General features: G+C 37.4%; 1 protein-coding gene across 2 annotated transcripts; it reads right to left on the reverse strand.

The window, feature by feature from the left end:
* Positions 1–13,408: 13,408 nt before the first annotated feature.
* Positions 13,409–14,557, reverse strand: NPY2R (neuropeptide Y receptor Y2; the record flags this gene model as incomplete). 2 transcript variants are annotated; one of them, XM_080697096.1, is made up of 2 exons in its annotated part: positions 13,409–14,127; positions 14,467–14,557. In XM_080697096.1, the coding sequence occupies 2 exons, from the start codon at positions 14,555–14,557 to the stop codon at positions 13,409–13,411; spliced, it is 810 nt and encodes a 269-aa protein (XP_080553222.1). The 2 variants fall into 2 exon arrangements, with proteins under 2 accessions (XP_080553222.1, XP_080553221.1); XM_080697095.1 differs by having other exon boundaries at positions 13,409–14,557.
* Positions 14,558–27,182: the final 12,625 nt, after the last annotated feature.

Consider the following 27,182-nt stretch of genomic DNA (forward strand, 5'->3'; position numbering starts at 1 on the left):
TAACTATTTCAATGTTCTGAGTTATATCTTTTCATGCATACATTCTTCTAAATAAAGTTAAGATTATACTATATGAAGAGAGCTTTTGTTTATTACCTCTTAGAAAGTGAAGAGCATTTACCAATATCTGGGCAATGACATAGATTAAGAAACAAAAGACTGAAAACTCTTTTTTGCTGATATTATTTACCAAACCAGGTGAACCTAGACTTCAGTTTCCAGCCCCACAAAATGTGATTCAGGAAAACCACATCCAGCTATACTCACTGTGGATTTTCAAATTTGGCTATATCTCAGTGGAGAGAAAGAATAGAAATAACTTATTTTTACCAACAGACTTCCCATAGGCCTGGTCAATAAAGAAAAAAAAGTCAGATGTTTCAGTTGTGGTACTGAAAATCATAAGACAGTGGGCAGTATTTATAGATCTCAACTGAAAATCTAAAAGTGACCAAAGACTGGTAATATTTCAAGAAAACTCGTAGAAATAAATCTAAAGCCTTTTGGATAAGCCCAGATTTATTCTGGGCCACAAAAAATACCTACAGATAATATTCCAAGAAATATGAAACAATCACAGTGAAAGAATAGCAAAACACACGGCAAGTAAATGTACAGACAACGTCACATTTTAGAATCACTAAATGTAAATTATTAAGCAAGATTTTTCAGTATTTAAAGAAAGATATCATCGACAATCTGGAAATATATGAAGAGATTAGAAAACTAAACCTTAACATTATAATTATCTAGCATGCACAGAACAAAAATAAGTGAATAATTCAATAAATGCAATTTAAAATTTATAAGATTCAATAAATACAATTTAAAATTTATAAGATGTTCTTCACGCTGTTTTGATGGAGTTGAGAACTATAGTTTGAAAGATAGATCAGAAGAAATTTTCCAAAACATATTAAAATGACAAAAGATTGCAAACATGTAAGGGGTTAGAGGACATGGAAAAGGGACTAAAAAGTTGTAAAATGTGTCTGATGTCTCAGAAAAGATGAGAAAAAGAATTGGAGAACATTCAGTAGATGGAAAGACAATGGTGGAAAGATTTCCAAACTCATGAAACATGCAGAGGTCCAACAAATTGCAAGCAGCATAACTGTATAAATCTTCAGCTAGCCATATCAATAAAAAACAGAAGCCAAAGAAAAGAGTGACTCCCAAAAGAAGTTAAAAGGGAAGGGAATAGACAGGTCATCTTCCAGGGAGTCAGCAGTAGGTGAATGGACATGGGGAATTAGGAATCAGTGGGATATCTTTATTACAATAAGACTGTCATGGCCAGATAAAATAATATATTTCGAGTAGGAAAAAAGCAATCTTATATGGAAGATATGAGATGCAAGAAAGAATGAAACTGAAATGAGATATGACCCTATATAGCAACAATAACTATCTTATAGGGCTTAACATATGATAAAATTAAAACTTAATACAATAAGATGAAGATAGTGACATAGATGAATTCAAGATGTTTAAAGATATGTGAATTTCCTAAGAAAAGGCTAAAGGTACTAAGTAATGGTGGACTTTTATACATTAAATAGGAATGCTGTAATTTCTAAAGCCTGAAATGAAAGGATTGTCACCAGATGAGACAATTCTGTCTGCCAGTTAGATAATGGTTAAAGTGATAGGCATGAGGTCTAAATGAGATATGGAAGAAATTGGAAATTAATCATTTCTTCTATGTTTTAGAAATATTAACTATATTATTTTCTGCAATCACCCTCTGTAACTGAGGACTACTAGTTTTAATAAAGTATTACAATTTATAAAATCTTAAACACTCTGCAGAAATCAGTACAACTGAAACATCTCTTGCATTTCTATAACACTATAAAATGTTTTTTACTTCTGGAATTAAGAACTAAGTTATTTTAACAAAATGTTATTTGCACCATCGCGATTTAAAGAAATGATGATCAAGTAGAACCTGATTAACATCTGAAGGCGCTAAACACAAACTTCATCAAAAGTGTGATCTCATTTTATTAAAGCTTAAGGTTTAAAAAAATCAACGGAGTTTTAAATCATCAGCAAGGAAATTGTTTAAACACTATGAATAACTTTAATGGAATAAAATTTCTAAAATAAAGTTTATAAAAGTGCTTTATCAAAAATGAAAATTTGAAAATTTTAAAGGACCACTAGCTCTTAAAATATTTATTTTTTACTTATAATAGCTAAAATTAAATGATTCTTTGAATACAAATTTTTAAGTACCAAAATTGGTAAGCTATTAAAATCTAGAGTCCATCTTACTGTGAGAGATGATAAATTCCCACTGAATTTTGACCACACTTTGGAAAATATGACTATTAGTACAATAAAACCTAGCCAGGTAGTGCATACCTGTAATCCCAGTACTTTGGAAGCTGAGACAGGAGGATCACTGGTTCCAGAACAGCCTCAGTAAATAGTGAGACTCTCATCAACCTAATGAGATCCTATTTCACTGGAGATGTACCTGGAAGGCAAAATGCCTCTGGGCATATATATATGTTACAATAAAACACACACACACACGCGCGCGCACACATATATATTACAATAAAACTTTAATCACTATCAACTAATATTCAACTATATTTTGTAAATGAATTTAATAATTTTAATAATTTTCTAGAAACCTAAATTCTAGTTCGGTAGTGCTTAAATAAACAGTATTTAAGTATCATATCAAACTTTATTTTTAATGCTTGTGGAAAAAAAGCACAATAAAGATAAAGCATAATAATAAAAAATTTCATGTGTTTTTATTTCATATAGTCAGCATTATATACTTTCAACATGAAAGTCTCACTCTCAGATAAATTTTTTAAGTATTACAACTATATTTTATTTTAGTCTTAATTTAAATCTTTTTGTGTTGCATCAGGAAAGTAAACAAACATTGTCACTTTAAATTTTTCTTCATTAAGTGTGTACTTATTATAGCACTTTACCTGGACATAGAATCAAACCATATATGGGGTGGCATATGAACTTAATAAAAATGGAAAAAATAAAGAGTCTCAGAGGGTCAGCTTTACTACTGGAGTTGTAAAAGCACTATAGAAAGCATCAAAACATTTACTTTAATAAAAATTTAGAAATGAAAGTAATTTTACATCTTGAAAATGAAAATGTTTTTAAACATTTAGCTTTAATGTGCAATCTTACAATTGGTGTGCCAATCTATTTTTCAAGAAAGAAAGATATCACAAAAGATGCCAGATCAATTTAATAAATTACAATTATGAAACTAAGTAATGGACACTGTGAAAGAGAAATAAACATAATAGAAAAATAGGACTGTGCTTTGTCATGTCAAACCAAAACGAAAATAAAGTTTCAAATTCAAGAAAAACATAAATTGCAAAAGATTATACAAAAATAATTTTACTGTTGAAGGACAAAAGTGAAACATAAAACAAATTTATAATTTTATAACGTTTTAGCTCTCAAAACTGAAATTAAATGATTTTTGCAAAGCTTTGAAAATTTTAAGGCAAATAAAAATTATTATTCTAAAGACAAAATGCAAGTTGAATATTTTATTTCTGAAACAGCAGTTTATAGGAAAGTCATATATATACATATATAAGTTTTATGGTCTATAAGAGACTAGAATTTTTTAATATAATAGTTATTATTCTAACAGAAGCTAGGAAACAATTTAGCATCTCAGACAATATTGCTGACGCCCTGAGAATTCCTCTCTTACAATAGAATTGTTTTACTCTCTACTTACTCATTGTACAAGGAAGTTGTTAGAAGTGATTTCCACTGTCATGACTCAGGAGGAGCACCATTTGTCTATTAACAACCACTTTATACACACAAAACATCATGTTAAAAAGTTCTAACAAATCAGGCGTGGTGGCGCATGGTAATCCCAGCATTTGGGAGACTGAGAGAGGAAAATCGTGGTTTGCAGACAGTCTCAGCTACTTAGTGAGGCCCCTTGCAACTCAGTGAGACCCTGTTTCACAATAATAGACAAAATAAAGAATAAAAAATAGGCTGGGGGTGTAGCTTGAATGTAGACTACCCCTGGGTTCCATCCCCAGTACTACAAAAATATTTGATCATTTTTACCATTTATTAACTTTATATAAAAGTATTTATAAACCAAGTGTAGTAGCCTATAGTTGCAGCTACTTGGGAAGCTAAGGCAGGAGAATCCCTTGAAACCTGCAATTTGATATCAGCCTGGACAACATGGTAAGACCCAATTCCCCCTGCCAAAAGAGTATTTATGTAGCAAGTCATCCTTTGTGTTTGGTTTCTTATGCTTATCACGATGCTTCTAAAATTCACTTTTTGGCATGCAGCAAGTTTATTCCTTCTAATTACTCTATAGAAATAAATACACATGTATAGTAGCTTATCTAACTTACTACATGTATTCACTGAGGTTGTACCTCAATATTCAGTCTTTATGAATTGTCAGAAAACATTCTGCATGACTTCAATTATTTGCACTGCATGTGAGGTGACAGACAAAAATTCTTGACACATAAGGAAGAAACAAGATGAGCACTACAATCTAGACACATCCAGAGCACAGCACCTAGAAAGAAACCCAGAGTTTAGCAAAATTCTGAGCTCAGGGAACACAGATAAAAGTTAGAAAAATAAAGAGGAAAAATGGGCTAGAACTCACAGGTTACAGAAAAAAAGAAGAAATATGCACAGAGAGAACTGGTACAGGACTGAACAAAAATGGAAATAAATCCCAATTTCTCACCCTGCACAAGAGTCAATTCAAGATGGATCAAAGACTTGGAAATTAGACCAGAAGCCTTGAGGCTCCTTGAAGAGGGCATAGGTCCAACACGGCAACACATAGGCACAGGTAAAAATTTTATCAACAAGACCCCAAAGGCACAAGAAACTAAAAGGTGAATCAATACATGGGACTGCATGAAACTGAAAAGCAGCCGGGCATGGTGGTGCACACTTGTAATCCCAGCATTTGGGGGGCTGAGACTGGAGTATCCTGGTTCGCTGACAGTGTCAGCTACTTAGTGAGGTCCTCTGCAACTCAGTGAGACCTGGTTTAAAATAATAATAATAATAATAAATAGGGGGTGTAGTTCGGAGGTCAAATGCCCCTGGGTCCCATCCCCAGACCCACAAGAAAGAAAGAAAGAAAGAAAGAAAGAAAGAAAGAAAGAAAGAAAGAAAGAAAGAAAGAAAGAAAGAAAGAAAGAGGAAAAGAAAGGAAAAGAAAAAAGAAAATGAAGAGCTTCTTCACAGCAAAGGAAACTATAAAGAACCTCAACTGAGAGCCAAGAGAATGGGAGAAGATTTTTGCCAACTACTCCTCTGATAGAGGACTAATATTTAGAATACAAAGAGAACTCAAGAAACTCAGCAGTAAGAAAACAAGTAACCCATGCCGGGCGTGGTGGCGCAAGCTTGTAATCCCCGCGCTTGGGAGGCAGAAACAGGAGGATCGCGCAGGTTCGAAGCCAGCCGTGCGCACTGGCTTAGGAGACCCTGTTTCTAAATAAAAATATAAAAATAGGTCTGGGAGTGTAGCCCAGAGGTAGAAGGGCTTCCAGGAACCCCAGTACCACTGAAAGAAAGAAAGAAAGTAAGGAAGAAAGAAAGAAGGAAAACAAGTAACCCTATAAAAAATGGCCAGTGAACTAAATAAACACTTCATGAAGTGAAATACTCCTAGTAGAAATTATTAAAGACAAATTTTATAATTTTCAATAATGTTAGAAAATAAAATAAAATACAGCAGTGTGCATTTATAAAAAAAATAAAAAATAAGGGAACATGATAACTTTATATCAAAAGTATTCAACTTCAGATGTAACAAATTTTTGAAAGGCACAGCATGCCAAAATCAACCTAAGAAAAAAAATGAAGACATTTCAATATTTATTACAGGCATTGCTTTTGTAATTTAAGGGAACACAAAAATGTTTTAACAAAGAAAATTCTTAGTCTAGATGATTTTATTTATAAATTCTATTAGCATTTATGAAAGAATGTATATTAATGGTATGGAAACTCTTTTATGAGGTAGAATAGGCTACTCTAGTGATAAACGCATATTCATCTTTATCACAGCAAATTCACAACAGCCACATTATGAAACCAAACTAGATGTCTGTTAATAGGTGAGTGATTAGAGAAGTTGTGGTATGTACACACAATGGAATTCTACCCAGCCATTAAGAAGAACAAAATTAAGAAATTGAAATTGAAGAAAAAGGAATTGAAGAAAAATGGACAGAACTAGAAAATATTATGCTAAGTAAGATCAAACAGAATGTCAAGGTTCATGCGTTTTTCCTCCCATGTGGAAACTAGAGAGAAAAATAGTAAATAAGAGACTTGAGGTAAATGAAAAGAAGCAGCAGTAGAATAGTGGGAGGTGCTTGAGGGAGAGAGGTGGGGGAAAAGTGAATGAATGAAGGAAACAGGTCAAATAATACATATTCAAATAATAATAAGATGTGAAGGTATTATTCCACAACATGTGTGAGAAGGGACAAGGGAAGAGTGGGGCAGGATGTGGTGGGATTCAGGAGGGGAAGAAAAGAATGCTGTGTCTTCAGGTGATGGAGTGGAAGGCCAAAAGATCTGTAGATCTTGGTGGAGTGGAAAGCCTCTTTTGTAAGGACTTTAATGCCATTCAAGATGAAAAAAAAAATCCCTGAGGCCCTAATCACCTCTTCCAAGCTCCACCCTTTAATACTATCATATTGACTATTACATTTCAGCACCTTAATTTTGGAAGGGACACATTCAAACCACAGAAGATGATAAGTACATCAGTACAAATGATTAGCACGGGTAGCAAAAATGCTTAAGGAATATATTTTACTATGTTTCGTGTAAAAATTTCACCCCATTACAATATTGGCAGTTCCAAAATTCCATTCCTATTTCCTAATTATATCTACTGAAAATAGCTTATAGGGGCCTATTCTATTTTTAAAAGTAATACTTACATTGTGATAGATTCTTCACATTGTCTTGGAATAGAATGTCAATTATACAAAATTCTCTGGAGGGTCTTCACAAGTAAGGAATGCGTACATCTAATTTTAGACTTTTAAGGTAAACACAAGAAAGTAAATATAAAATCTTTATCTTGGAGACAAAACAGATTTGTATAACTCCTGTGAAGCTTTTGAGGTCATAAGCTGTTAAGCACAACCTAACCATCCATTTGCGAGGCTTTCTGTACATTTGACCAAAACTGTAGAGGCAATTGTATAAACGCAGTTGTCTTAGTAAGTAGTAAGTTTTTATTTCTAGTCAATTATTTTCATGGAACAAATGGCAGATGCAATCTTGCAGTGTCAAACCTTTCTTCTTACTTCAATGAACATAGTTACATTATCTCTGTTCTGTATCCTACCAGTCAAGTCTGAAAGCATCCAGATATATCATTACAGATTATTTTAACTGATGGTATTTGGCTCCAACATAATATATGCAGTGTATCCAACAGCCTTAACCCTACGCATGTTTCTTAAATGTGTTTGTTTCTTGTTCCTTAGCTGCATTTTCAAAGCTAGATTATGACTTGCTTATAAGAGAAAACAGGAGGGACTGTGCAATAGGTGTGCTTCAGATGTCTGCGTGTCCTTAGAGAGAGGTCATATCTTATTCCATCCTGAAGGATGCCAATCATTTGTATTGCTCAACTAGTCTGAGTTATCATCTTTGATTGTCAACTGATTGAAGTTAGTTAATAGAACACACTCTTTATAGAGCTTTCTTAAAGTTTCTATATTCCAATTATTTTGTTCACATTCAGAGTGAACTTGCCCTTTCTCCTCGTTCCACCCCACCCATAGCCACACATCCAGTTACTTCTGTAGGGTCAATAATGGAAACAAGTATGCCATTTGGAAAGGAGAACATCAATACTTTTAGATAGTTGGGTGTTCTATATGCAGATAATGTATGAGATTACACATAATATGATAATGTAATACATGATAATATATGATAGTGTACATCATGGGATATTGTTTGTCATTCAATGTCACCTATAGATGCACACATACATACATCTAGTTTCTTAATTTATTAGCTCTTTACATTCTATGAGAAGAGCAAAAGCAAATATAATTATTAACTTATTATTTTCCTTTATTTTATGAAAATAATGTAGTACTTTTTAATTTTTTTTCAGTACAGGGATGGAACCCGGGTGCATTCTACCTCTCAGTTCCAACCCCAGCCCTAATTTTTAGTCTTTTTATTTTGAAACAGGGTCTCAATGAGTTGTGAAGGGCCTCTCGAAATAGCTGAGGCTGTCCGCGAACCGTGATCTTCCACCCGGCCAGTGCTTTCTAATTTTAATGTCACAAGAAACTCCTGAATCATGATCAACTATGGGGTATTTCTAAAATAATTTGTTAAAATATTGAAATTTGCCCATTTTTTATTCATAAGGAGTAGATTCTGGACTAGGCATTTTTTAATTACTTCCATTCAATTGCATATTCTTTAATTGTCAATGGAGATTTGGAGTTACAGATAACATGGTTACATCAGCATGACCAGCAAGGATTTTCTTGCTGTAGCCTCTTCTACACCCAGGAGAAACTGTGGAAGGTGGTTATCTTTCTGTCTAGTATATCAAAGCAAAAAAAGGTCAATGGTCTGATGGGTTCTATTGATAAACCTTTGCAAATCAATTTTTAGTAACTCTTCTTAAAATTCTTGGGTTTTTTAAATTTTATAAAATAAAATCATGAGGCTTTCTTTCCTCACGATCTCTATAAGTGCTCTGTTTTCTTAAAGAAAATGAACTTTTTAATCTTTTGTGGTCATATATATTGTTTCATCTCTTGTCAACTTGAAAATTTAAAGAATATTGTCTTACCAAGACATCTCCATTTCATTTTTCTCATTCTAGGAGGCTAATCCAGAATTTAGATTCTAGTCCTGTAGCTTTTAGATGATTGATCCTCCGTCCTGTTGCTTTTAGATAGTTAGTCTTCAGTCCACTGGGCTTCCTGGGGGAGTTCTATTTCTTTTTATTTGTACACTTTTATTGGTGCGTTATATTCTCCCATCATAGTGTAGTTCAAAGTGATGGTGACCTACATGCCCACAGCTCTTGGTGAACTTTTCCTTGGCTCTCTCCAAACTCCCTCCCCGTTCCCCACACAGGCTTTGAAAATGGTATTGGTATTCTCACATGTGTACATAATGTAAATGGAAAAGATTCCTTTATTAATTTTCCCTCTTCCCCCTTCATCCTCCCATAGACCAACTCCCTCACTCCACAGGGATTTCTCTTCCATTATCCAAAGTCTCTCTGGTATCTGGATTACTTCTAACTTCTGCATATGAGAGAAAACATATGGCCCTTTACTGTCTGTGACTGGCTAGTCTCACATAACATAATATTCTCTAGGCCCATCCATTTTTCTGCAAATGACATACTTTTATTCTTTTTTATTGCTGAGTAGAATTCCATTGTGTGGATAGCCTATAACTTTGTAATCCATTAATCTGTTGATGGATACCTAGACTGGTTCCATAACTTGGCTATTGTGATTTGTGCTTCTGTAGAAAAAAAATAAAAAAATATATATGTATGTTTGTGTGTGTGTGTGTGTGTATTGCTATAATATTCTTATTTCAATATTTTTGAAAAGATGCTCAGGAGTATTATAGATAGACTATATAGTAGATCCATTCACTGGGGCAGTTTAAAGGAATAACTTAAATACATTGGCCTTGATAAGAGAAGAGTCATCTTGCACCACTGAACCTCTAGAAAGCCTAAAGAAGTATTCAAGAAAGGATGAGGTTGCCACTAGAAATTATACCATGTAGGCAACCAGCCCTCAAGATTGCCATATTGTTTGATGACGCCTGAGTGAACAAAGTATTCTTTCACGATCTCCCTATCTCTTAGGAAAACCTAGAATTATATTTTACCTAAATCACTAGCAACAGGCTTAAGTTCAACTTCACAAAAGAAGGGTGCTACATGGATTTTGGAAAGCAGAAGAGACACACAAGGCATCACTGAGTGGAAGGAAGAAGTGGGCAAGTGTGTGGGCTTAGCAGAAGGCAGTGAGATGCTAACAGTCACATCTGTGCTTTTTTCTGTATATCATTTGCTTTCCTGATTTTGATATTATTAGTGATTTCCTGCAATTTTGCATCTCCTGGCTTCCTGAATACGAGCAGAGACTTTTCCTAATTTTTATTTCTCCAGTTCCTCTGGTGGCTTTATAAGACTTTAACCTTCTATATTAAGTCATGTTAGGATATAAATATCTACAATGTCTTCTCTATTATCTAAGTTATGACTGATATAATTCACTGGCTTCTGCATTCTTCTTTGGCAATAAAGTTCTAGATAATTTTGAACGAGCTGAAAAGAAAATCTATGTACAGGGTCCTTTCTATGTGTGCAAAAACTACTTTTAATGATCTTCAATCAAAGCAGAATGATCCTGAACAAAAAAAACCCATGTTTACTGGATTCTTATAAATCTAAAACTTTACCTTCCTAGATATAAAATATAAGGAAAAAGTTTTATGGTTTACAACCTTATAAAACAATCTTCAAATCTTGGCTTCATAGTTGCTTCAGAAACTTGGTTTCTTTGATGGATATTTATTAAGTACTGACTTGGTGACAGGAACTGCCTGGACCTGATTCCACAATGGTTAAGACATTCCCTTCCTCCTGCCCTCCTTGGAACTTAAATTCTAGTAGCAAGGATTGGAGGAAAAGGGAATTTTTGTGGGATGACACACATGGGCAGAGAAAAATGCTATCGGCCTTCTATGTTGTAGAAACATTTTTATATTTTTATAAGCATTATGAAGAAACACTGAATTTTAATCAAAATGGTTTGATAAAATCTGAGTCTTTGAAAAATTACTTTTGGCTAGCGAATTCAAGTAGGATTGTATGAGAAGATAAAAAGATAAAGAAAGACTAATTAAGAAGATACTGAAACCAGATAATGACAATAAGGTTCTGGGATTCAATCACATCCTGGAAGATAGAAATGGAGAGGAGCAAATTGTTTTAAAAAATTAAGAAATTAGAACAGAATGAAGGAACTAGTAATGAATATGGGATAAATATACAGAATAGTTAAGGGTGACTCCAAAGCATTAGGCTTTGGGAACTGGTGTGTTGTCATGACTGGGACAGGTATAAACGGGGTTAGGGTGCACGCACAAAAATGGCAGGTTCTATTTGAAACATGTTGGAGTTGATCTGTTGGTGGGACTCATGAGCATGTGTTTCATCAGCTGATAGAGATACAGGTTTGGAGTCCAAAAGAAAGGTCTTGTCTGAAAATAAGGATTCAAACATTCTCAAAATAAAGATTGTAAGAGCAGTTACAGGAGTAGATTCATTGACCCAAGTTCAAGTTCAGAAGAGAAGAAGAGCTAGATTAAAATCCCACACAATTTCTCTAATTTTGCAAATTCTTTTTATTAGACATCAAAATCACTACATTAAAATATTTTATTAATGAATTGACATAGCTAATTGAATGAGACATATGTTAATCAGAGCAGTAACTGAATGCTAATTGTTCAGGTGCAATAGCAGGTGACACAAGAACATATATATTTCTAACAGCATAAGAATTCTCCAAGGGGATAAATTTTAGCTATAATTTTTATTAACATCTTAATCAAAGTTACTACTATGTAAAAGACAATAAGCTGCTTCTTACTTATGCTGAGCCCAAAAGAAAATGAATTATTCCATTATATGCTATATTACAGATACGTTATTTTTATTGATTTATCCATCTATCTTCCACCTAATCTAATTTCTATTGTTTTCACTCTTTTATTTTCAGTATTCCAAAAGTGAAACTTGCTTCAGAACTGATCTTTTATTTCTGTCATGGAAGAAACTTAATAAGAGACATAGTATGAATTTTAACTATCTCCACAAAATGAAGCTCTCTGGCTCATATAGTTAGTGTTACAGCTAGGAATAATACTCAAGTTGGATTTATCTAAAATGTATGAAATATATTCACAAATTCCCTCATATATACAAAAATATAGCTACAGTTAAACTTCTTTAACAGCATCCAAAGAAATACTACTATTTTACTCTTTTACTTTTCATGGACATAGAACTTTAAGCATCTTTGGTTGGACACTATTGAAATAAAAACATATTCATAAATAATTAAATAAAATACCATAAGTCTATGTTCTGCTATTTGTAGGTATACTTTTATTATGTATAGACTGATGTTATCCAAAAATATTATTTTTAAAAGAGAACATATATGTGAAATTGTTTGAAATAGAACATTTGCAAGGTGGGCTGAATCCAGTGTTTTCAGCATTTCTTACCAGATGGATCAATTTTTAATGAAATTAGATTTTTATTTATCATGGATGTGTCCACGAAAGATTACTTCCAAGGAAAATAACTTTATGGTGTTCTATAAACATATTATAGCTCTGTGCTTGTGCAAAAATTACTTACAAAAAACCATGAAATTATGCAAAATGCCATTAAAGTTATTTCCTAATCTGATTTAATTTTCAGCACAAATTTTGTCCCAACACAAAAATAAAATCAGAAATAACGTTTAGAGAGTTATAACAATTAGCAATAATTTAAAGGATTAAGTTGTTTACTTGCTTGTTATCCAAACAGTATTTATATAATGCAGGAATAAACTTAAATTAGAAATTCAACAATGGTTTGTATTTCTTATAATTCTGTGAAGTTCAGCTTTTTATTCTGAGTTGAAAAAAATATTCACCAAATGTGCATTTGATTTTATGAACAATTGCCCAGTGAGTGTTAAGAATTTTCCCTATCACTTGCCAAAATATTAATCATCTAACAAATTTCAGTTTATGCCCTTGAAGTCATTCAAATAGTTAGCAAAGTTTACCTACAGAGTTCTCTTTTGGATTTTACATATAGAACAAATGATAAAACCAAAATATCATAAAAGAGAGCCTATGACTCCCTGGAGACACTTGTGTTTAGCCTCCTCTTCAACAGTTGAGAATGGAGCCATGAATTACACAGCATCCCCAGTGCAGGTCCTATTGTTATTCAAAAGTCACCTTCCACTTTTTAGCAATGACCACAATGCCAATTCCTTTTTCAAGTTTTCTTCACCCTAGGAAAATATTCAAAACTACCCCTCTTATCTTTAACATGTAACTCAGTGTACCATCTAAGCAACTGTAACTGGTCCGTTTTGTCATCCTATCTTTGAATGTATTTCCACCTAGGCTCTGGCAGCTAGTTGTCCAGGAACTACACCGCAGAGCTTCTGTTCAGATGCTCTTCTGTCCTTAAAGTGGGCGCTCAAGATGCACCTGTGAGCCTTCTTCAACCAGATTTTCAGCTCTGGTCCTAATTCAGCTGTCAGTTTTCACATCTATTTCCCTACACATTGGTAGCCTCTGAGAAAGAGTCACAGGGACCATTGTTCTTTATGACCTCCAGGTTCTTTTTAGCCTTGAATGTCACGGACACCTCGGAGTGAATGGCATCCAACCTCTGCTCGCAACGGAAAGCCGAGAGGAAAGCCTTTCTGTAATTACTGTTCATCCAGCCATAGAGAAGCGGGTTGGCGAAGGTGGAACACATGGCAACAATGTGGAACACCGTGAAGATGAGTTTGTACTCCTTCAGGTCCAGGACCTGGCTATCGATGTCGACAGCCAGTTGGAAGGCATGCAGGGGCAGCCAGCTGACCGCGAACACCACCACCACACACACCAGCATTTTGGTGGTTTTTTGCCTTCGCTGATGGTAGTGATCATTTGCAGCTCCAGGGCTGATGTGGTTCTTCAGTTTGCTCCAGATACGAATATAGGAAAAAGATATGATGCCCAGAGGCAACACATACAGGATTAACAAACAGGACAGACTATAGATGGTGCCGTACATACTCTTCTCCTCACCGGGCCACTTCTCGGTGCAAGCCACAATCTCAAAGTCTGGAATGATTTCGATCAGTGAGTATTCCCGAAAGATGGCCAGGGGACTCGCTAGCAGGGCACTGATGCCCCAGGCCAAGCCAATAATCAGGAAGCTGATCCGCTTGGAGATCTTGCTCTCCAGATGGTACACGATGCACCGATGGCGGTCCAGGGCGATCACTGTCAAGGTGATGGTGGACACCTGTACCGCGAGGCCCTGGGCATAAGGTACCAAGTGGCACAGGACAGGGCCCATTTTCCACTCCCCCATTAAGGTGTAGGTAAGAGTGAACGGCAGGCACAGAGTATTCACCAAAAGATCCGCCACAGCCAGGTTGGCAATAAAAAAGTTGGTCACCGTACGCATGCTCTTGAATTTGATCACCACATGGATGACCAAGGAGTTGCCAATGACCCCGAGCAAGATGATGGAGCAATAGGCCAGAATAAGGACAACCCGCACCTCTGTCAGCTTGGTGCTATCGATGAGCTCGGGCTCAGGGTCAGGTGCCAGGTCACCCCTGGGGGTGGTGTGTACGGCGCCATACTGTTCCACCTTTATTTCTTCCACCGTCTGATTCTCATCAGCCTCTGTTCCTACTGGGCCCATTTCCAGCACAGCCTCCCTTGGCCTGCAACCAGCACAAGAATCTGCAATTAAGGCAACAATAAATAGAAAACAAGGAAAAACACAGGTGTGACAAAAATATCCCAAAGGAATTAGATTTACTTTGGTTGAGGCTCAATATACCTGTCCTCTGGTCCCTAAAATTGCACATAGTATAACATCTCAATAAATAGGTCCCTTAATAAGTCTGTTCACAAACATGTATCAAGTCAGGTCCATAAAATGTTTACAAGGATGATAAAATGCAATTTTTTTCCACAGTAGGAAAAAATTTCCAGTGTGAATACTACCTTAGTGGATTCCATTCATTTTGTGTGTGTGTGTGTGTGTGTGTGTGTGTGTGTGTGTGTGTTACTGGAGCTTGAGCCCAGGAGCATTCTACGGCTGAGCTACTCTTCTATCCCTATTTTCAATTCTTTATTTTAAAACAGGTTCTCACTAAGTTGTGGAGGGCCTCACAAAGTAGCTGAGGCTGGCCACGAACTTGTGATCCTGTCTCAGCCTACCAAGTACTGGGATTACAAACATTCATTCATTTTAAATAAGGTGAATATTCTAAACTTCACCGATTTTACTGCTAATATAAATTCAATGAATTAATTTCAATGAAAAGATAATTTCTTTTACTGTCTCAACTTTTTAAGATTTATAAATGGACAGCAATAAATTATTTAGAAAAGGGACAAATACTAAAACCCTCTTCCTGGTGCCTGAAATTTGGGAGCATGAAATAAGGCAAACTGACTAGATTCTGTTTCATAGACTTGTTTTTCTAGTATACCAGTTGGTATTAAAAGTAAGTAAGGCTGTAGATGAGTTGTGATTTTGAATAATCTGAAATAAAATTTCAAGGTAACACACAGTTAAGTCCTATATAAGTACTACATAAGATATTCAAGTCTGAATTACATCTTCCTAAATCCCCTAAGTGTAAATGTTCCTTTTTAACACTTTTATCCCAATACTAGTTCTTTCCTCTTCTGTATAATTTTCTTTGGTCAATGCTATTCCCATTGATTAAAGCTAAAATGCTGGTAACCATGCTAGGTTCTCAACTCTGTCAGTCCCAACACCCAAGAGAACCCTCAGAGAGATATCTTATGTATCTCTTCCACTTTTCTCTTCTTGCTTCTACTACGCCAGCTTTGTTCTTCTTGATTTCTTACAATTACTATTCTAATAGTCTTATAACTTATTTCCCTTCCTCTTTTGCTTTCATTTGTTGATTCGTTAATAAAAACAGGCACAAAAATCACCATAGTGGCACTGATACTTATTCAAACACACATTCAGCAAGTGTTTAGAAACATTTGTCATAAGCTAGAGTTTGTGCTGGGAGGAAAGCTGGCAGGACAGTACCTCTATCTAACAGCTCTTGTATTTGACCAATTTACTCAGATCATTAGGTTGTCTTCTCTGAAATTCAGACTTTAATACGTGATCCTATTATTTTCCCCAAGGAGTCCAGATTGTTTAAAATAACACATTGGTTTCTCCTATAAGATTCCTTCCTTAAGTATATAAAAACAGTCAGATGCCACATCCTCCTGATAATACCTTGTGACTATGTTCACATTCACAAAAAGCTGCCACTATTAATTCGGAACCCCTTTTGATGAGTTTGTTTTTATTAATCATAATAACGTCTACTGCTATTTGGTAGATGAGTCATATTATTCAGCTCAAAGACAATGTCTGGCTGGACCCATGTGCCCAGCTCCATTTGCTACCTTCCCAGCCCTGCTCAGCTCTCAGGAGGATTGAGTCTCACTGTGGACATTTCCAGGAACTATGTATTGGTACTGTGGTTAGGGTAGAGCAATAGAAGGCACCTGACAGTGAAAGCAGAAATCCTCTGCTTCCCCTCCCTCCCACTCTGTCATAGACAGTGTCTTGGGAGATCCTCCTTTTCCAGGACAGACCCATCATGATTCTGGTCCTGAGCTTCTACACTGCCTCCCCTCTGTGTTTCTCCAGCCACAGACAGCAAAGAACTACTCTGCTTTTGCTATTCCCCAAGTATCCCTCCAACATTCCCTTCTTAGCATCTATTGCTTGTGTTTCCAAGTCTCTGCATTCAGTTCTTTCTACTTTACATTCTAGAATAAACCTGTTTTGCATGATCTACTAATAGTGTGCTTGTATTAATTTGCTCTCCCATTAAAGAGTCTGTACCCACAGGTTGACAACACCACCTATAGAAAAAAGTCCCAACTCCTTAGTCTGACATTCAAGGCTTGAGGTCATCCAGGATAACCCTCTGCCTCTACTCTCTCTCTCTATCCTAATATATCTTGGGTCCTAGTGAATTTCTCCCAATTCCAGCAACACCTGACCTTTCTTATGCCTCACTCCCTGTCCTCCCAGTCATCCCAACAGGCCCTGCTTGCTTCCAATGCTGCGAGGCCATGCCGCCATTGCTCTCCTCTGTCTACCCCACCACGGCAATCCCTTTGAAGGGAGAAACTGGATCTTCTTCATTCACTGTTTATTCCTGAGCACACCACCTAGTACATTAAAGACACTGGATAATATAGCTACACATGAACCTAAAAGAAAGCACAATTTTACTAATAATTGGTCAGTTATTTAGTACAAAGTCTAATTTTGATCCTTTTCTTTACTGAGTATCTTCAGTAAAATTATCGCTACCTATATAGGATTCTTTTTTATGACATGACAACTTTATGCCTCTTTCCTAATTATAAATCAGATAACTGCTTCTACAAGAAAACTATCCTCAGAATCTCTAAGTCAATTCCTGATTATAACCTTTAAAATTGTCAGTATACATTATAAAGACAATTTTTGCTATTCTCCATCTCTCCATTTCTGCCTCCTCCTCTGCCTTCTCCTTTTTTTCCTCCTCCTCCTCTTCTCTCTCTGTCTCTCACTTCTTGTCCCCTCCACTCTCTCTTATCCCATGCTTCTCAAAGGAACCTGACTTAAAGAGGCCTGGGAATTTTCCATGTATTTTTGTATTTAATTTACTAACTTATTCTAGTTCCTTCTGCATACATTTCAAACAAAATGTTCCAAAGAAACCAGGCTTTTTCTCCTATTTGCTTTCATTCTCTAGTAATTAGAGAAAATGGAAAGAAACCAGTCAAATTGTGGAGTGTGTGCTTGATAGGCTGCACCATTTCTCTTTGACTTAGAAAACACCGGATTCACAAAGCACAATTAGTCAATCTAGACAAGTTATTAACAGAATTAACGAGACTTGAAAAGTCAGTTTAGAGGTTGTAGCATACTAATTTGAGATTAAGCATGAGATCCAAGGATATTAGGAAGAAAAGTGTGTTTGATTCATTAACTTATTTTTCTCTTTTCAGTCTTTTTTTTAATTTCAGAGCCCTTTTTATTTACAACTTCTCTGCAGAAAACAATCATTAATCCATAAGCTATTATCATAACAGACACTACCAGCTGCTCATAAGCATCCTACAGACCTGCAGCCAGGTCAAAGCTTTACCCACAGAAGAGATGTATCAGTGCAGGACATCACTTCTGGAAAAAGTGGAGGAAAAAAAGAAAGAGCACATAAGTTGCCACATTAGAAACAAAAGCACAAAAATTAAATGATAACCAACGGGAAAACCTTTTCTTGTAGTAAGACAAAATAAGACATTCACATCATTCAAGAAACTTAAGAGGAACCATGAATAGAACAGTTCTTTTGAAGAATCGCATCTTTAGAGATTTTGTCATAGAAACATTTCTTTGTAGAACAGGGATGTTGTGTGTTTGTTGTTTTCTTGTGACCCCCACCCTGGCAACAGGACTGCCCAGATTGGCCTTAGTCAAGTTTGACATCTTATCAAGTACATCTTCCAAGACTTTTTCCCCAAGGGAAAAATCCCAGAAATCATGCCACACACCTTACAGCTGTGTTCCCTTGTTAATTTTGGGACATGGGGAAAAGGAACTTTCAAGAATGCTACATGCAAGGCATGAATGTTTCCTAAGTAGAACAATGAGTCTGTTCACACACACACACAAAAAAAAAAAAAAAAAAAATCTGAGCATGTATCTCTTCCGTGTATTTGAGCTTTTGGCCTCTGAAAACAGAATGATCTATTTCATGTCACTGAGTTTTAAACGACTAGCTCTGTTGCAAAAAGTCTTAAAGTGTTCCGCGTCACCTCCTTCCCATCCACCGTATGTTCCCGTCAGTGGGTGAGCCTTCTGGTAGAAAATAAGTGCTTAAATCAACACATTCTTGCTTGGCTTTGGAGAATCCAGTATGACCTTGCACTTTAGGCAGGCACTTTATTTTTAAAGAAGAAGCAGAAACAAGGATAACTTACTGTTCGAAAAAGCCTAATGATCTGTCTAAGAAGGAGAGAGGATATAGCCAAGAATCTTCAGTAGAAAAGTAAAATTCTCACAAAAGCAAAAGATAGGGAAGGTATACCCCTCATCTCCACCTAGCACCTACAGGCAAGGCAAAATCCCCTTGGCTCATGGAACATTGTCCCCTTCATAAACCCCTTCCCAGGACCCGGCTTCCTTTGGGGATGCTCCTGTTTCCAGGAGATGAATCAGTTAGGACTTACCTGACCCTCGCGTTTCTGCTGAGACTTGAAAGCGAGAAATGTGCAGCCGGTCAGTGCGCAGATCACCGGGAGAGGACCTGGCCAGGCCTGGGAACCGGGTCCAGTTCTGTTCGCTCTGGGAAGCGCCAGGACGAGCAGCCTCGCGGCGGAGGCGGGCGCTGCCAGGCGGGCTGCGCGCTCACTCCGGCACCGCACTGCGCCGCGCCCAGCCGCGAGGTGGGCGTGGAGGGTGGGAGGGTCAGAGGTGGGGGGCCGCAAACCCCTCCCTCGTGGAAAAGAAAATAGGTGCTCAGGCGCACAGCTGGGGGAGCTGGATGGGAAGTTTTCGTGGCCGAGGAGCAGGGGACAGCGCCCACTGTTACGCAGACGCCTCCTGGACTTAGGCTCCTGCGCAGCCCGACCCTACCCAGCGCGGCGCCCCATCGCAGCCCCCCCACAACTACCTGCCGCTGTTACTCTCTCTCCTCTGAACACCCCCAAGTTTGATACTCTGGGCTTTGGCACCACGCCTACCTCCTTTCTCTTTCAGGAGCCCCCTCCCTTTGATCTCCGCCCCCAGTTGGGCTAGAGATGGCCGGCAGAGGAGGGCAGATCCCCTGAGCTAGAGCCCGAGTTCACCAAATCTCCAGGGTAAAGGCGAGGGCAAAGACAGGGCAGACACCCAGCTGTAAGCCGGGAGCTGCGGTCCCCAACGCCTAGAGCGAGCTGAGACCTAGAGCAGGCGGGAGGCGGGCTGGGGAGGGCACAATCTTCGCACCTCTTTGGAGCTGAGAAATTCTCACGACTCCCAGCTGGGAATTGCTACCTGTTTTCGGTGGGGAGCTGGACAAGCGCCCCAAAGCGCCGATTGCTAACACCGAGGACAATTCCTCCGCACGCTCGAGCTCCGGGTTGGAGCACCAGGCACTGGTGCTCCTATAACTGGGCTGCCGCTGCCTTCCAGCAGGAAGGAGAAGAGAGTTCACGTCTTTGTCGCCCAGGATCAGCAATTCCCTAACAGGTGTCTGCGGACAGTTTCTAAGTTGGGTGGTGCAGATTCACATCGAAAGCCAATAGCTGTGGTGTGCGCTCTAGAAGGAGCTGAAATAGGAGGAAAGCAAAGCAATGTGTCTCAAATCAAACTCTCTCTCCAGTTAGCTGACTTGTGGATTCTTCCAGACTCAAGCCCCTGGGTCCGCTATGGGCCTGTGAGCCTGTGTCTCTGGAGTATCCCCCCCTCCACCGCCCCCGCTGGTCCCCAGTTTGCCAGGCCCCATGCCTTCAACCTGAGTTAGTGCGCAGGAACAGAAAGAACAGAACACAGTAAAATAAAAGAAGCTGCAAGGTCGATTCCCTGGAGATTCCTCTTGACCCAAAGCCATTCCTTCTAGAAGTTTTACAGCAAGTCTCTCTTCCCCTTGTTCAGTTTTAGGGGAGGCAACAGAGCCTACCAAGATAGGAAACCAAGGGCTTGCAACTACTAACTAGTCTTTCTTTCCTTAGCCACCCGGTGCTGGGTATCACATTGTATAAACCATTTTCCTCTATGCAGCGAGAGAATGGTCGTACTGGATACTGGTTCACTTGGAATTTCTCTGAGATAGTCAGAAACATAATTCTATTTAGATGAGCCTTTTCTACTCAAAATTAAGAGACATAGTTGTTTGTTTTAGAAGACAAATATTACAGCTGTAATACAAGTACTTTGGGAGGTTGAGACAAGAATCTCAGGTTCAAGGCCAGCTTTAGCAACTCAGTGAAATCTTGTTTCAAAATTTTAAAAAAGGGTGGGGGGGCTGGGGATGTATGCACCTGGGTTCAATCCTCAGTACAAAGGGAGGAGGAGGAAGAAAAAGAAAATATTCAAAATATTAACCAAAGGCTCCCTTCAGGAAGATTGGGTTTTCAGTCTTATGGGGACTTTTCAAACATCCTAATAAGGGTGTTTGAATAAATACCTTGTAAGGCATCTTTACACAGTGTAATCTGAAATTGATCTTCAGTTAATGTAGAATTATGTCCACAGGAGCATAGGAATTATTTATAAAACAAAACAGCTTGGGATTTTCAATTACCAAGACACAAAAGTAAACAGAACTGAAAATATCCAAGATATTCTACGCAGTTCCATTTAAAATATTTTTGTAGATATTTTTTACCTTAGAAAAATATTCATTGCTCACAAGTGTTTTATGCAACAGGTTCTATCTTTTCTTAATATTTGCAGGAGTGAAGAATTAAGTATGTCTAAGGAGCAGTGGGTTGAAATAACCACAAAAAGAAAGTGAATATCTAGGAAAGCAGAGGAGTGCCATCCTTGCTCTGGAGAAGTCAACTGATTTTTTTTTACACTGATTGCAGAAAATATTTTTGTCTCCTTTAGAATTCACTTTTAAAAAGTATCTGAGCAGCCACATATGAATTTTGGTTTTGTGGACTTAGAGATTCTCCGAGTTTCACACACATCTGGTTGGCAACTTGGTAAGAGCAAATGACATCTTTGACTAATATCTTTCAATCAAGTGCAGAATTAAGTCAGAAATTGATGTTTCTACACTGTGTGTCATATTATCAACAACAGTTTTGACAAGTAAATTATGACACTTTTGTGTACTGAGGTCCAATATCCTTTAATGTGTATATATTGTGTACCACTCTAATGAATGTCCACAAACCCTATCACAACACTGACAAGTGTTTGCTAGAGTCATGTTACAGTGAAATATGGATTAACACAATTGAGCTGGGACAGGATTATTGACATCTGATTTATCTTGGATAAAAACATTTAGTTCCTTGGGCATATCTCCTCAGAAGAGGGGCTAGCCATTCTTTAAATAGGGAACAGACTCTAACCCAGATGTCTTCATGGCTAGGGCCAGTGGCATAAATGTGCCAGCAGGACAGGTTATGGGAGACAGTAGAGAATGCTAGGAACTATGAGCGTCAGACAGCACAAAAGCACATACCTTGGATGAAAATAAAGGCTCTTTCTCAGATTCCACTAAGCTGCCCTGCAAAAACATCTGGATACAGCAGTATTATAGCTCATTTCTTTTAAGAGGAACAAAATCTGTATTTTTAAAATTCATGTGAATCTTAAATCATGAAAATTAATTCCTTAATAGTCAAAACCCCAGGTGGAATGCCAAAAAGAAATAAGGCTATGATAGCTAGATGATATCTAGATTGGTAGATGATGGATGGATAGATAGATAGATAGATAGATAGATGAATAGGTAGAGCCTCCCCATATCCATGGGAGGTCTGTTCCAAGCTCCCCCAGCACATGCCTGGATAATATTGGTTCTTTGTATACTATACTCCATTTTTTCTATACATTTATACCTGTGATAAAGTTTAATTTATAAATTAGGCATATTAAGAGCTTAATAATAAATAATGAAATAAACCATTATAATAATATAATATAATAAAAGTTATGTGAATGTGGTTTTTCTCATAACCTCTTATTGGGTTGTACTCTCCCTTCTTCATGTGATGATGTGAAGTGATATTTAAAGGACATGTATTATCGCTTCTCTTTGGCATATCTGAATTGCCAGTATCACTACTTTTGCACTTTGGGGTCAGTTGTTAAATAAAATAAGGGTTATTTGAAAACAAGCACTGTGATACTACAATAGCCAGTCTAAATGTCTCTACCATCTTGTGCTCCATCAAAATGAATGCACAAATTTAAAAAAAACTTAAAAAGAATAAACATCAGAAAGCAGTCAGTCTGACAAATGATAGGTAACCCAAGGGGCTGATAACATACACTTAATGGATACAGCAGACAAAAGGAAGATTCACATACTGGACAGGTGGAGCAGGGCAGTACATGATTTCATCACACCACTAAGAATAGTATGCAATTTAAAATTTATGAATTAGCTGAGCATGGTGGTACACATTTGAAATCCCAGCTACTCAAGAGGCCAAAGCAGAAATTTTGCAAATTTAAGGCCAACTTAGGCAACACAGTAAGATCATAAATAAATAAATCTTATAAATTATTTATTTCTGGGATTTTCCATTTCATGAACACTTAAATTGCAGAAAGTAAAAGCTCTGATAAGGGAGATACTACTGTAGATAGAAATATAGACGATGAAAGAGAATACAAACAAATAAAAAAAATTAAGCAAACAAGCTACAATCTGGCCTATCGGTGTCTCAGGTTGCTTTCTCTGATATTAGTATTTGATGTTTGATGAGTCTTCTAAAATATCTAAGACATGGCTCTACTCCCATTTCTATACCCCACTGATCATTTCTCAAAATACAGGAAATACGAAAAGACTATAGCCAAAGATCAATTGCCAAAATTTTTAGCCAAAATAAACATTTTTAATTTATAAGTTGAATTATCTCAGGCATTTGTTTCAGTAATGGAAACCTGACTAACACATTTGGAAATTTTTGGCTGGAAGTTGTTTTCTTTCAGAGTTTGGAATATGTTACTCCAAGCCCTTCTGGCTCTCATGACTTGGTTTGGGAAGTCTGGAGTGATTCTAATTGGCTTGCCTCTGAATGTCACTTGGCCCTTTGTTTTTGTTGCCTTTAAGATTCTCTGCTTGGCTTTCACATTGGTCATTTTGACAATTATATGGCGTGGGGATCCTCTTCTCCGATCCTGTCTAAAGGGAGTTCTATAAGTTTCCTGGATCTGTGTATCAACCTCTTGTTCTATGTTTGGAAAATTTTCTGCTATTACTTCCTTGAATAGATTGTTGATCCCTTTGGTATCACTTTCTTTTCCCTCCTCTATTCCAATTATTCTTAGGTTAGCTCTCTTAAAATGGGCCCATATTTCTTCAATATCAGATTCCTGCTGTCAGATATTTTTTCCTAGATTAGAAACTATGCGTTCATTTTTGGAATGATCATCTTCTAAGAGCGAGATTCTGTTCTCCATGTGCTCTAATCGGTTGTTTGTGCTTTGAATTGAGGCCTTTACTTCATTAATTGCATCCTTTATCTCTTTTTGGCTCTCTCTGAGTTCTTTTTGAAGCACCTCTATTATTTCTACAGTTATTTTCCTGATTTGATCTTCTAGAAATCTCTGATTTTCTGTTTTATCTGGTTCTGATGTTGTGGGGTTGTGGGCATTCATTGCTCCAGTATTATTCCTCTTTCCCATGATTTTGGAAGTTTGTGCCTTCTCTGGGTTCTTCCCTTGGGTCACTATGACTTCACTTAAGGTGTTCTGGATCTCGAGTCAGTAGTATCTCAGACCCCACTACTCCTTTACTGTGTTGTATCACAGAGTCTCCGACCCAGAGAGTCGATAGAGGCTGCTTTAGACTGTGGGGGGTGCCAGGTTGCACGTTCTCCTATGGTGTGATATCTCTGCCACCGCCCCTCCCCCACTGGGTCAAGTCCCAGGGAGTACAGTACTGGGATTTCTCCTCTGTGGCCCACAATTTGACTCACTGTTCTTGAGTACGCAGATGTAGCTGTACTGGATTCGGTGAATTCTCTGCTGCTGCCGCCGGTGGCAATATGGCGCCGCTGCCACACCCTTGGCCGTGAGGCTGGCGTATTTCTTCTTGGTTTTGATTTCCACTCTGAATCCCTGCAGCGTGTGCTCAGCTCAGCCACTGGGAGCTTTAGATTTTACCTGCAGCGAGAAATCCCGCCTGGCTGTTCCGCAGCGGCTCACCTCGGCTTGCTGTAGCCGTCTGGTGAATTTGCCGCTGCCGCCGGCAGTATGGCGTTGCTGCCACGTCCTCGGGCGTGAGGCCAGTTATCTCCTCTGTGGCTCTGAGCTCTGTTCTCAGTCCGCTTTCTCTCTGGGGCCTGGTGATTTTTTTGTTTCTGGTGATGGTGTTTTCTGGCTATGAAAGGCGCTGATTTTGTGGTAATGGAGATTGGTTGTTAGTGGGGCTCTTAAGCCCCGCTTTTCTCGGTTGCCATCTTCCTGGAAGTCGAGAAAATTTAAAAGTCCCCATTTTTAATGTTTTCCTTAAGCCAAGCTCACTCGCATAAGCCTTAACCACAAAGGTTAAACTGACTAAAAAGAAAGTCAAGCAGCTTCTTCCATTGTACGGTAACCAATACTACTTAGTGACATGGAGTTTGTACTATCATAGAGTCCATATAGACTGCTCAGTATGAAACTTCAGTGGCCCCAGGCAAGGATGATTGAATTGGTGACATTTTCTCTCTGGGGAAACTAAAATAATAAAAAAAAAAAAGAAAGCAGGAGAGAATGTATTTGTTGGATTCCTGGGGGAAAGTTCTTTTGGTTTCACTCTGCCAGAAAAGTAGTGTTTTGTTTTGTTGTTTTTCTCACCTTAACATCATGGTTTCCTGGGAGATTATTAAATAACCTTCGAGCCATGCCAACTTGACTTAAATCACATTCAGAACAAAGTGGTATAGTGCAAATGGAATGTAGAGGCTGATTCCAGAAGGAAAAAAGAAGTAAACCCCATAAATCAGAACACTAGCTTCAACAAAGACATCAGAGGAAGGGAGGAAGGGTACTGGACCAGAGAGAGGGCAGTGAGTTCAAGTGTAGCTGCTTTCTGAACTCCAGTAATGTAAGAAGCTCATAGAAGCTAATAGAATGCTGTACAGCACTCTAGTTCTTAGGTTAAACAACAAAAGAGCCTAGTAACAAGTCCTTGGATTGGAAATAGTGATAACCAAAAGCGCTGATCAGTTATGGTGTTTAGTATATACAAAACTATATAATTAAATATATATTATATAAAGTAAATGTTTAATGCATATAGTGATTGTCCATAAGATTGTGTGGGGTTTTTTAAATTTTTTTTTTTTTTGCAGTACTGGGGTTCTTGGAAGCCCTTCTACCTCAGGGCTACACTCCCAGACCTATTTTATATTTTTGAAACAGGGTCTCTTATGCCAGCGTGGCTGGCTTCAAACCTGCGCAATCCTCCTGTCTCCACCTCCCAAGCACAGGGATTACAAGCGTGCACCATCATGCCCGGTTTTAAATGTGGTTTTTAAAAAAATTTCAGTAATACTCCCTTGTAGCAAAAATGATGGATCCTAGATATCCTAATCAGTAATAATGTCAATTCTCAATATATTCGAGACATTTTCTGATTGGATTTCTGCCTACTTTTCCTTCCAGGCAGGAAGAAGAGCAATGGAGTTAGTTACTATCTGACCAGATAGGATTGGAGTTAATCAGATAGAAATAGAAAATGCAGTTTATATGAATTAATTATTTTTATACAGTGGTCCTCTTTAAAAATTTATGTAAAAAACTAGTCACCAAGCTAATCAAGTTTGTTCTGATGAAAAGGCAATAATTATTCTTCTTTCTCAAACCTAAATCTGATTATTTTTGTAGTAAGTGGATGAGTAAAGTGTGAGTGGACAAGAAGTATTCACCAAATAATGAATTTTACAAGGCCAATAGGCCAGAATTTAAAAAAAAATATTTTTGTTTAGTATATCATGAAAACAGGTGTCTTATTCAAGAAGAACAACTAGTCAAAGTAAAATGCATGCTAAATCCTAAAATGAGCATAAGTATCACTTACTATAATTTTTATTTCCATGGATTTTTGGGCTTTTTATCTTTGTTTTGAATTTTTAGTTGAAAATTCAAAGTAATTAAGCAAGATTGTAAGCAATATATGCACATTTTGCTGAGGATTTTATCTTTTGGTGATCATCCAAATGGTTTTGAGACTGGTAAGGAACCAAGTCTAAAGGGTATTTAAATGCAAATTATTCACAGTTCAAATTTTAAGGAAGTGAAAAGGAAGGCACATTTTTATGTGCAATTCAGAATTTAATCAATGCAAATTTTCATTTGATTATCTGAAATATGCACAGAATACCAATAGCTAACGAAGAAACATGCACCCTTTCAGAAATTTCAGTTTTATATAATATGTGTTTATCCTTGTAGCATATAGAAACATAATTCAATATACCTTTTTTGGATCGCACACTAAAAGCAAATTCAATTTTTAATTTTCGAAAGAGTTCCAGTACAAGCAAAGCTCTTTTTCATGCTAACTTAAGAATGATATCTCTTGAGAGAAGAAAAGCGAAAGATTCAAATAGAATTTTCAGCT

This window comes from Muscardinus avellanarius (genome assembly GCF_963383645.1).
Source record: "Muscardinus avellanarius genome assembly, chromosome: 6".
Classification (NCBI taxonomy): domain Eukaryota; kingdom Metazoa; phylum Chordata; class Mammalia; order Rodentia; family Gliridae; genus Muscardinus; species Muscardinus avellanarius.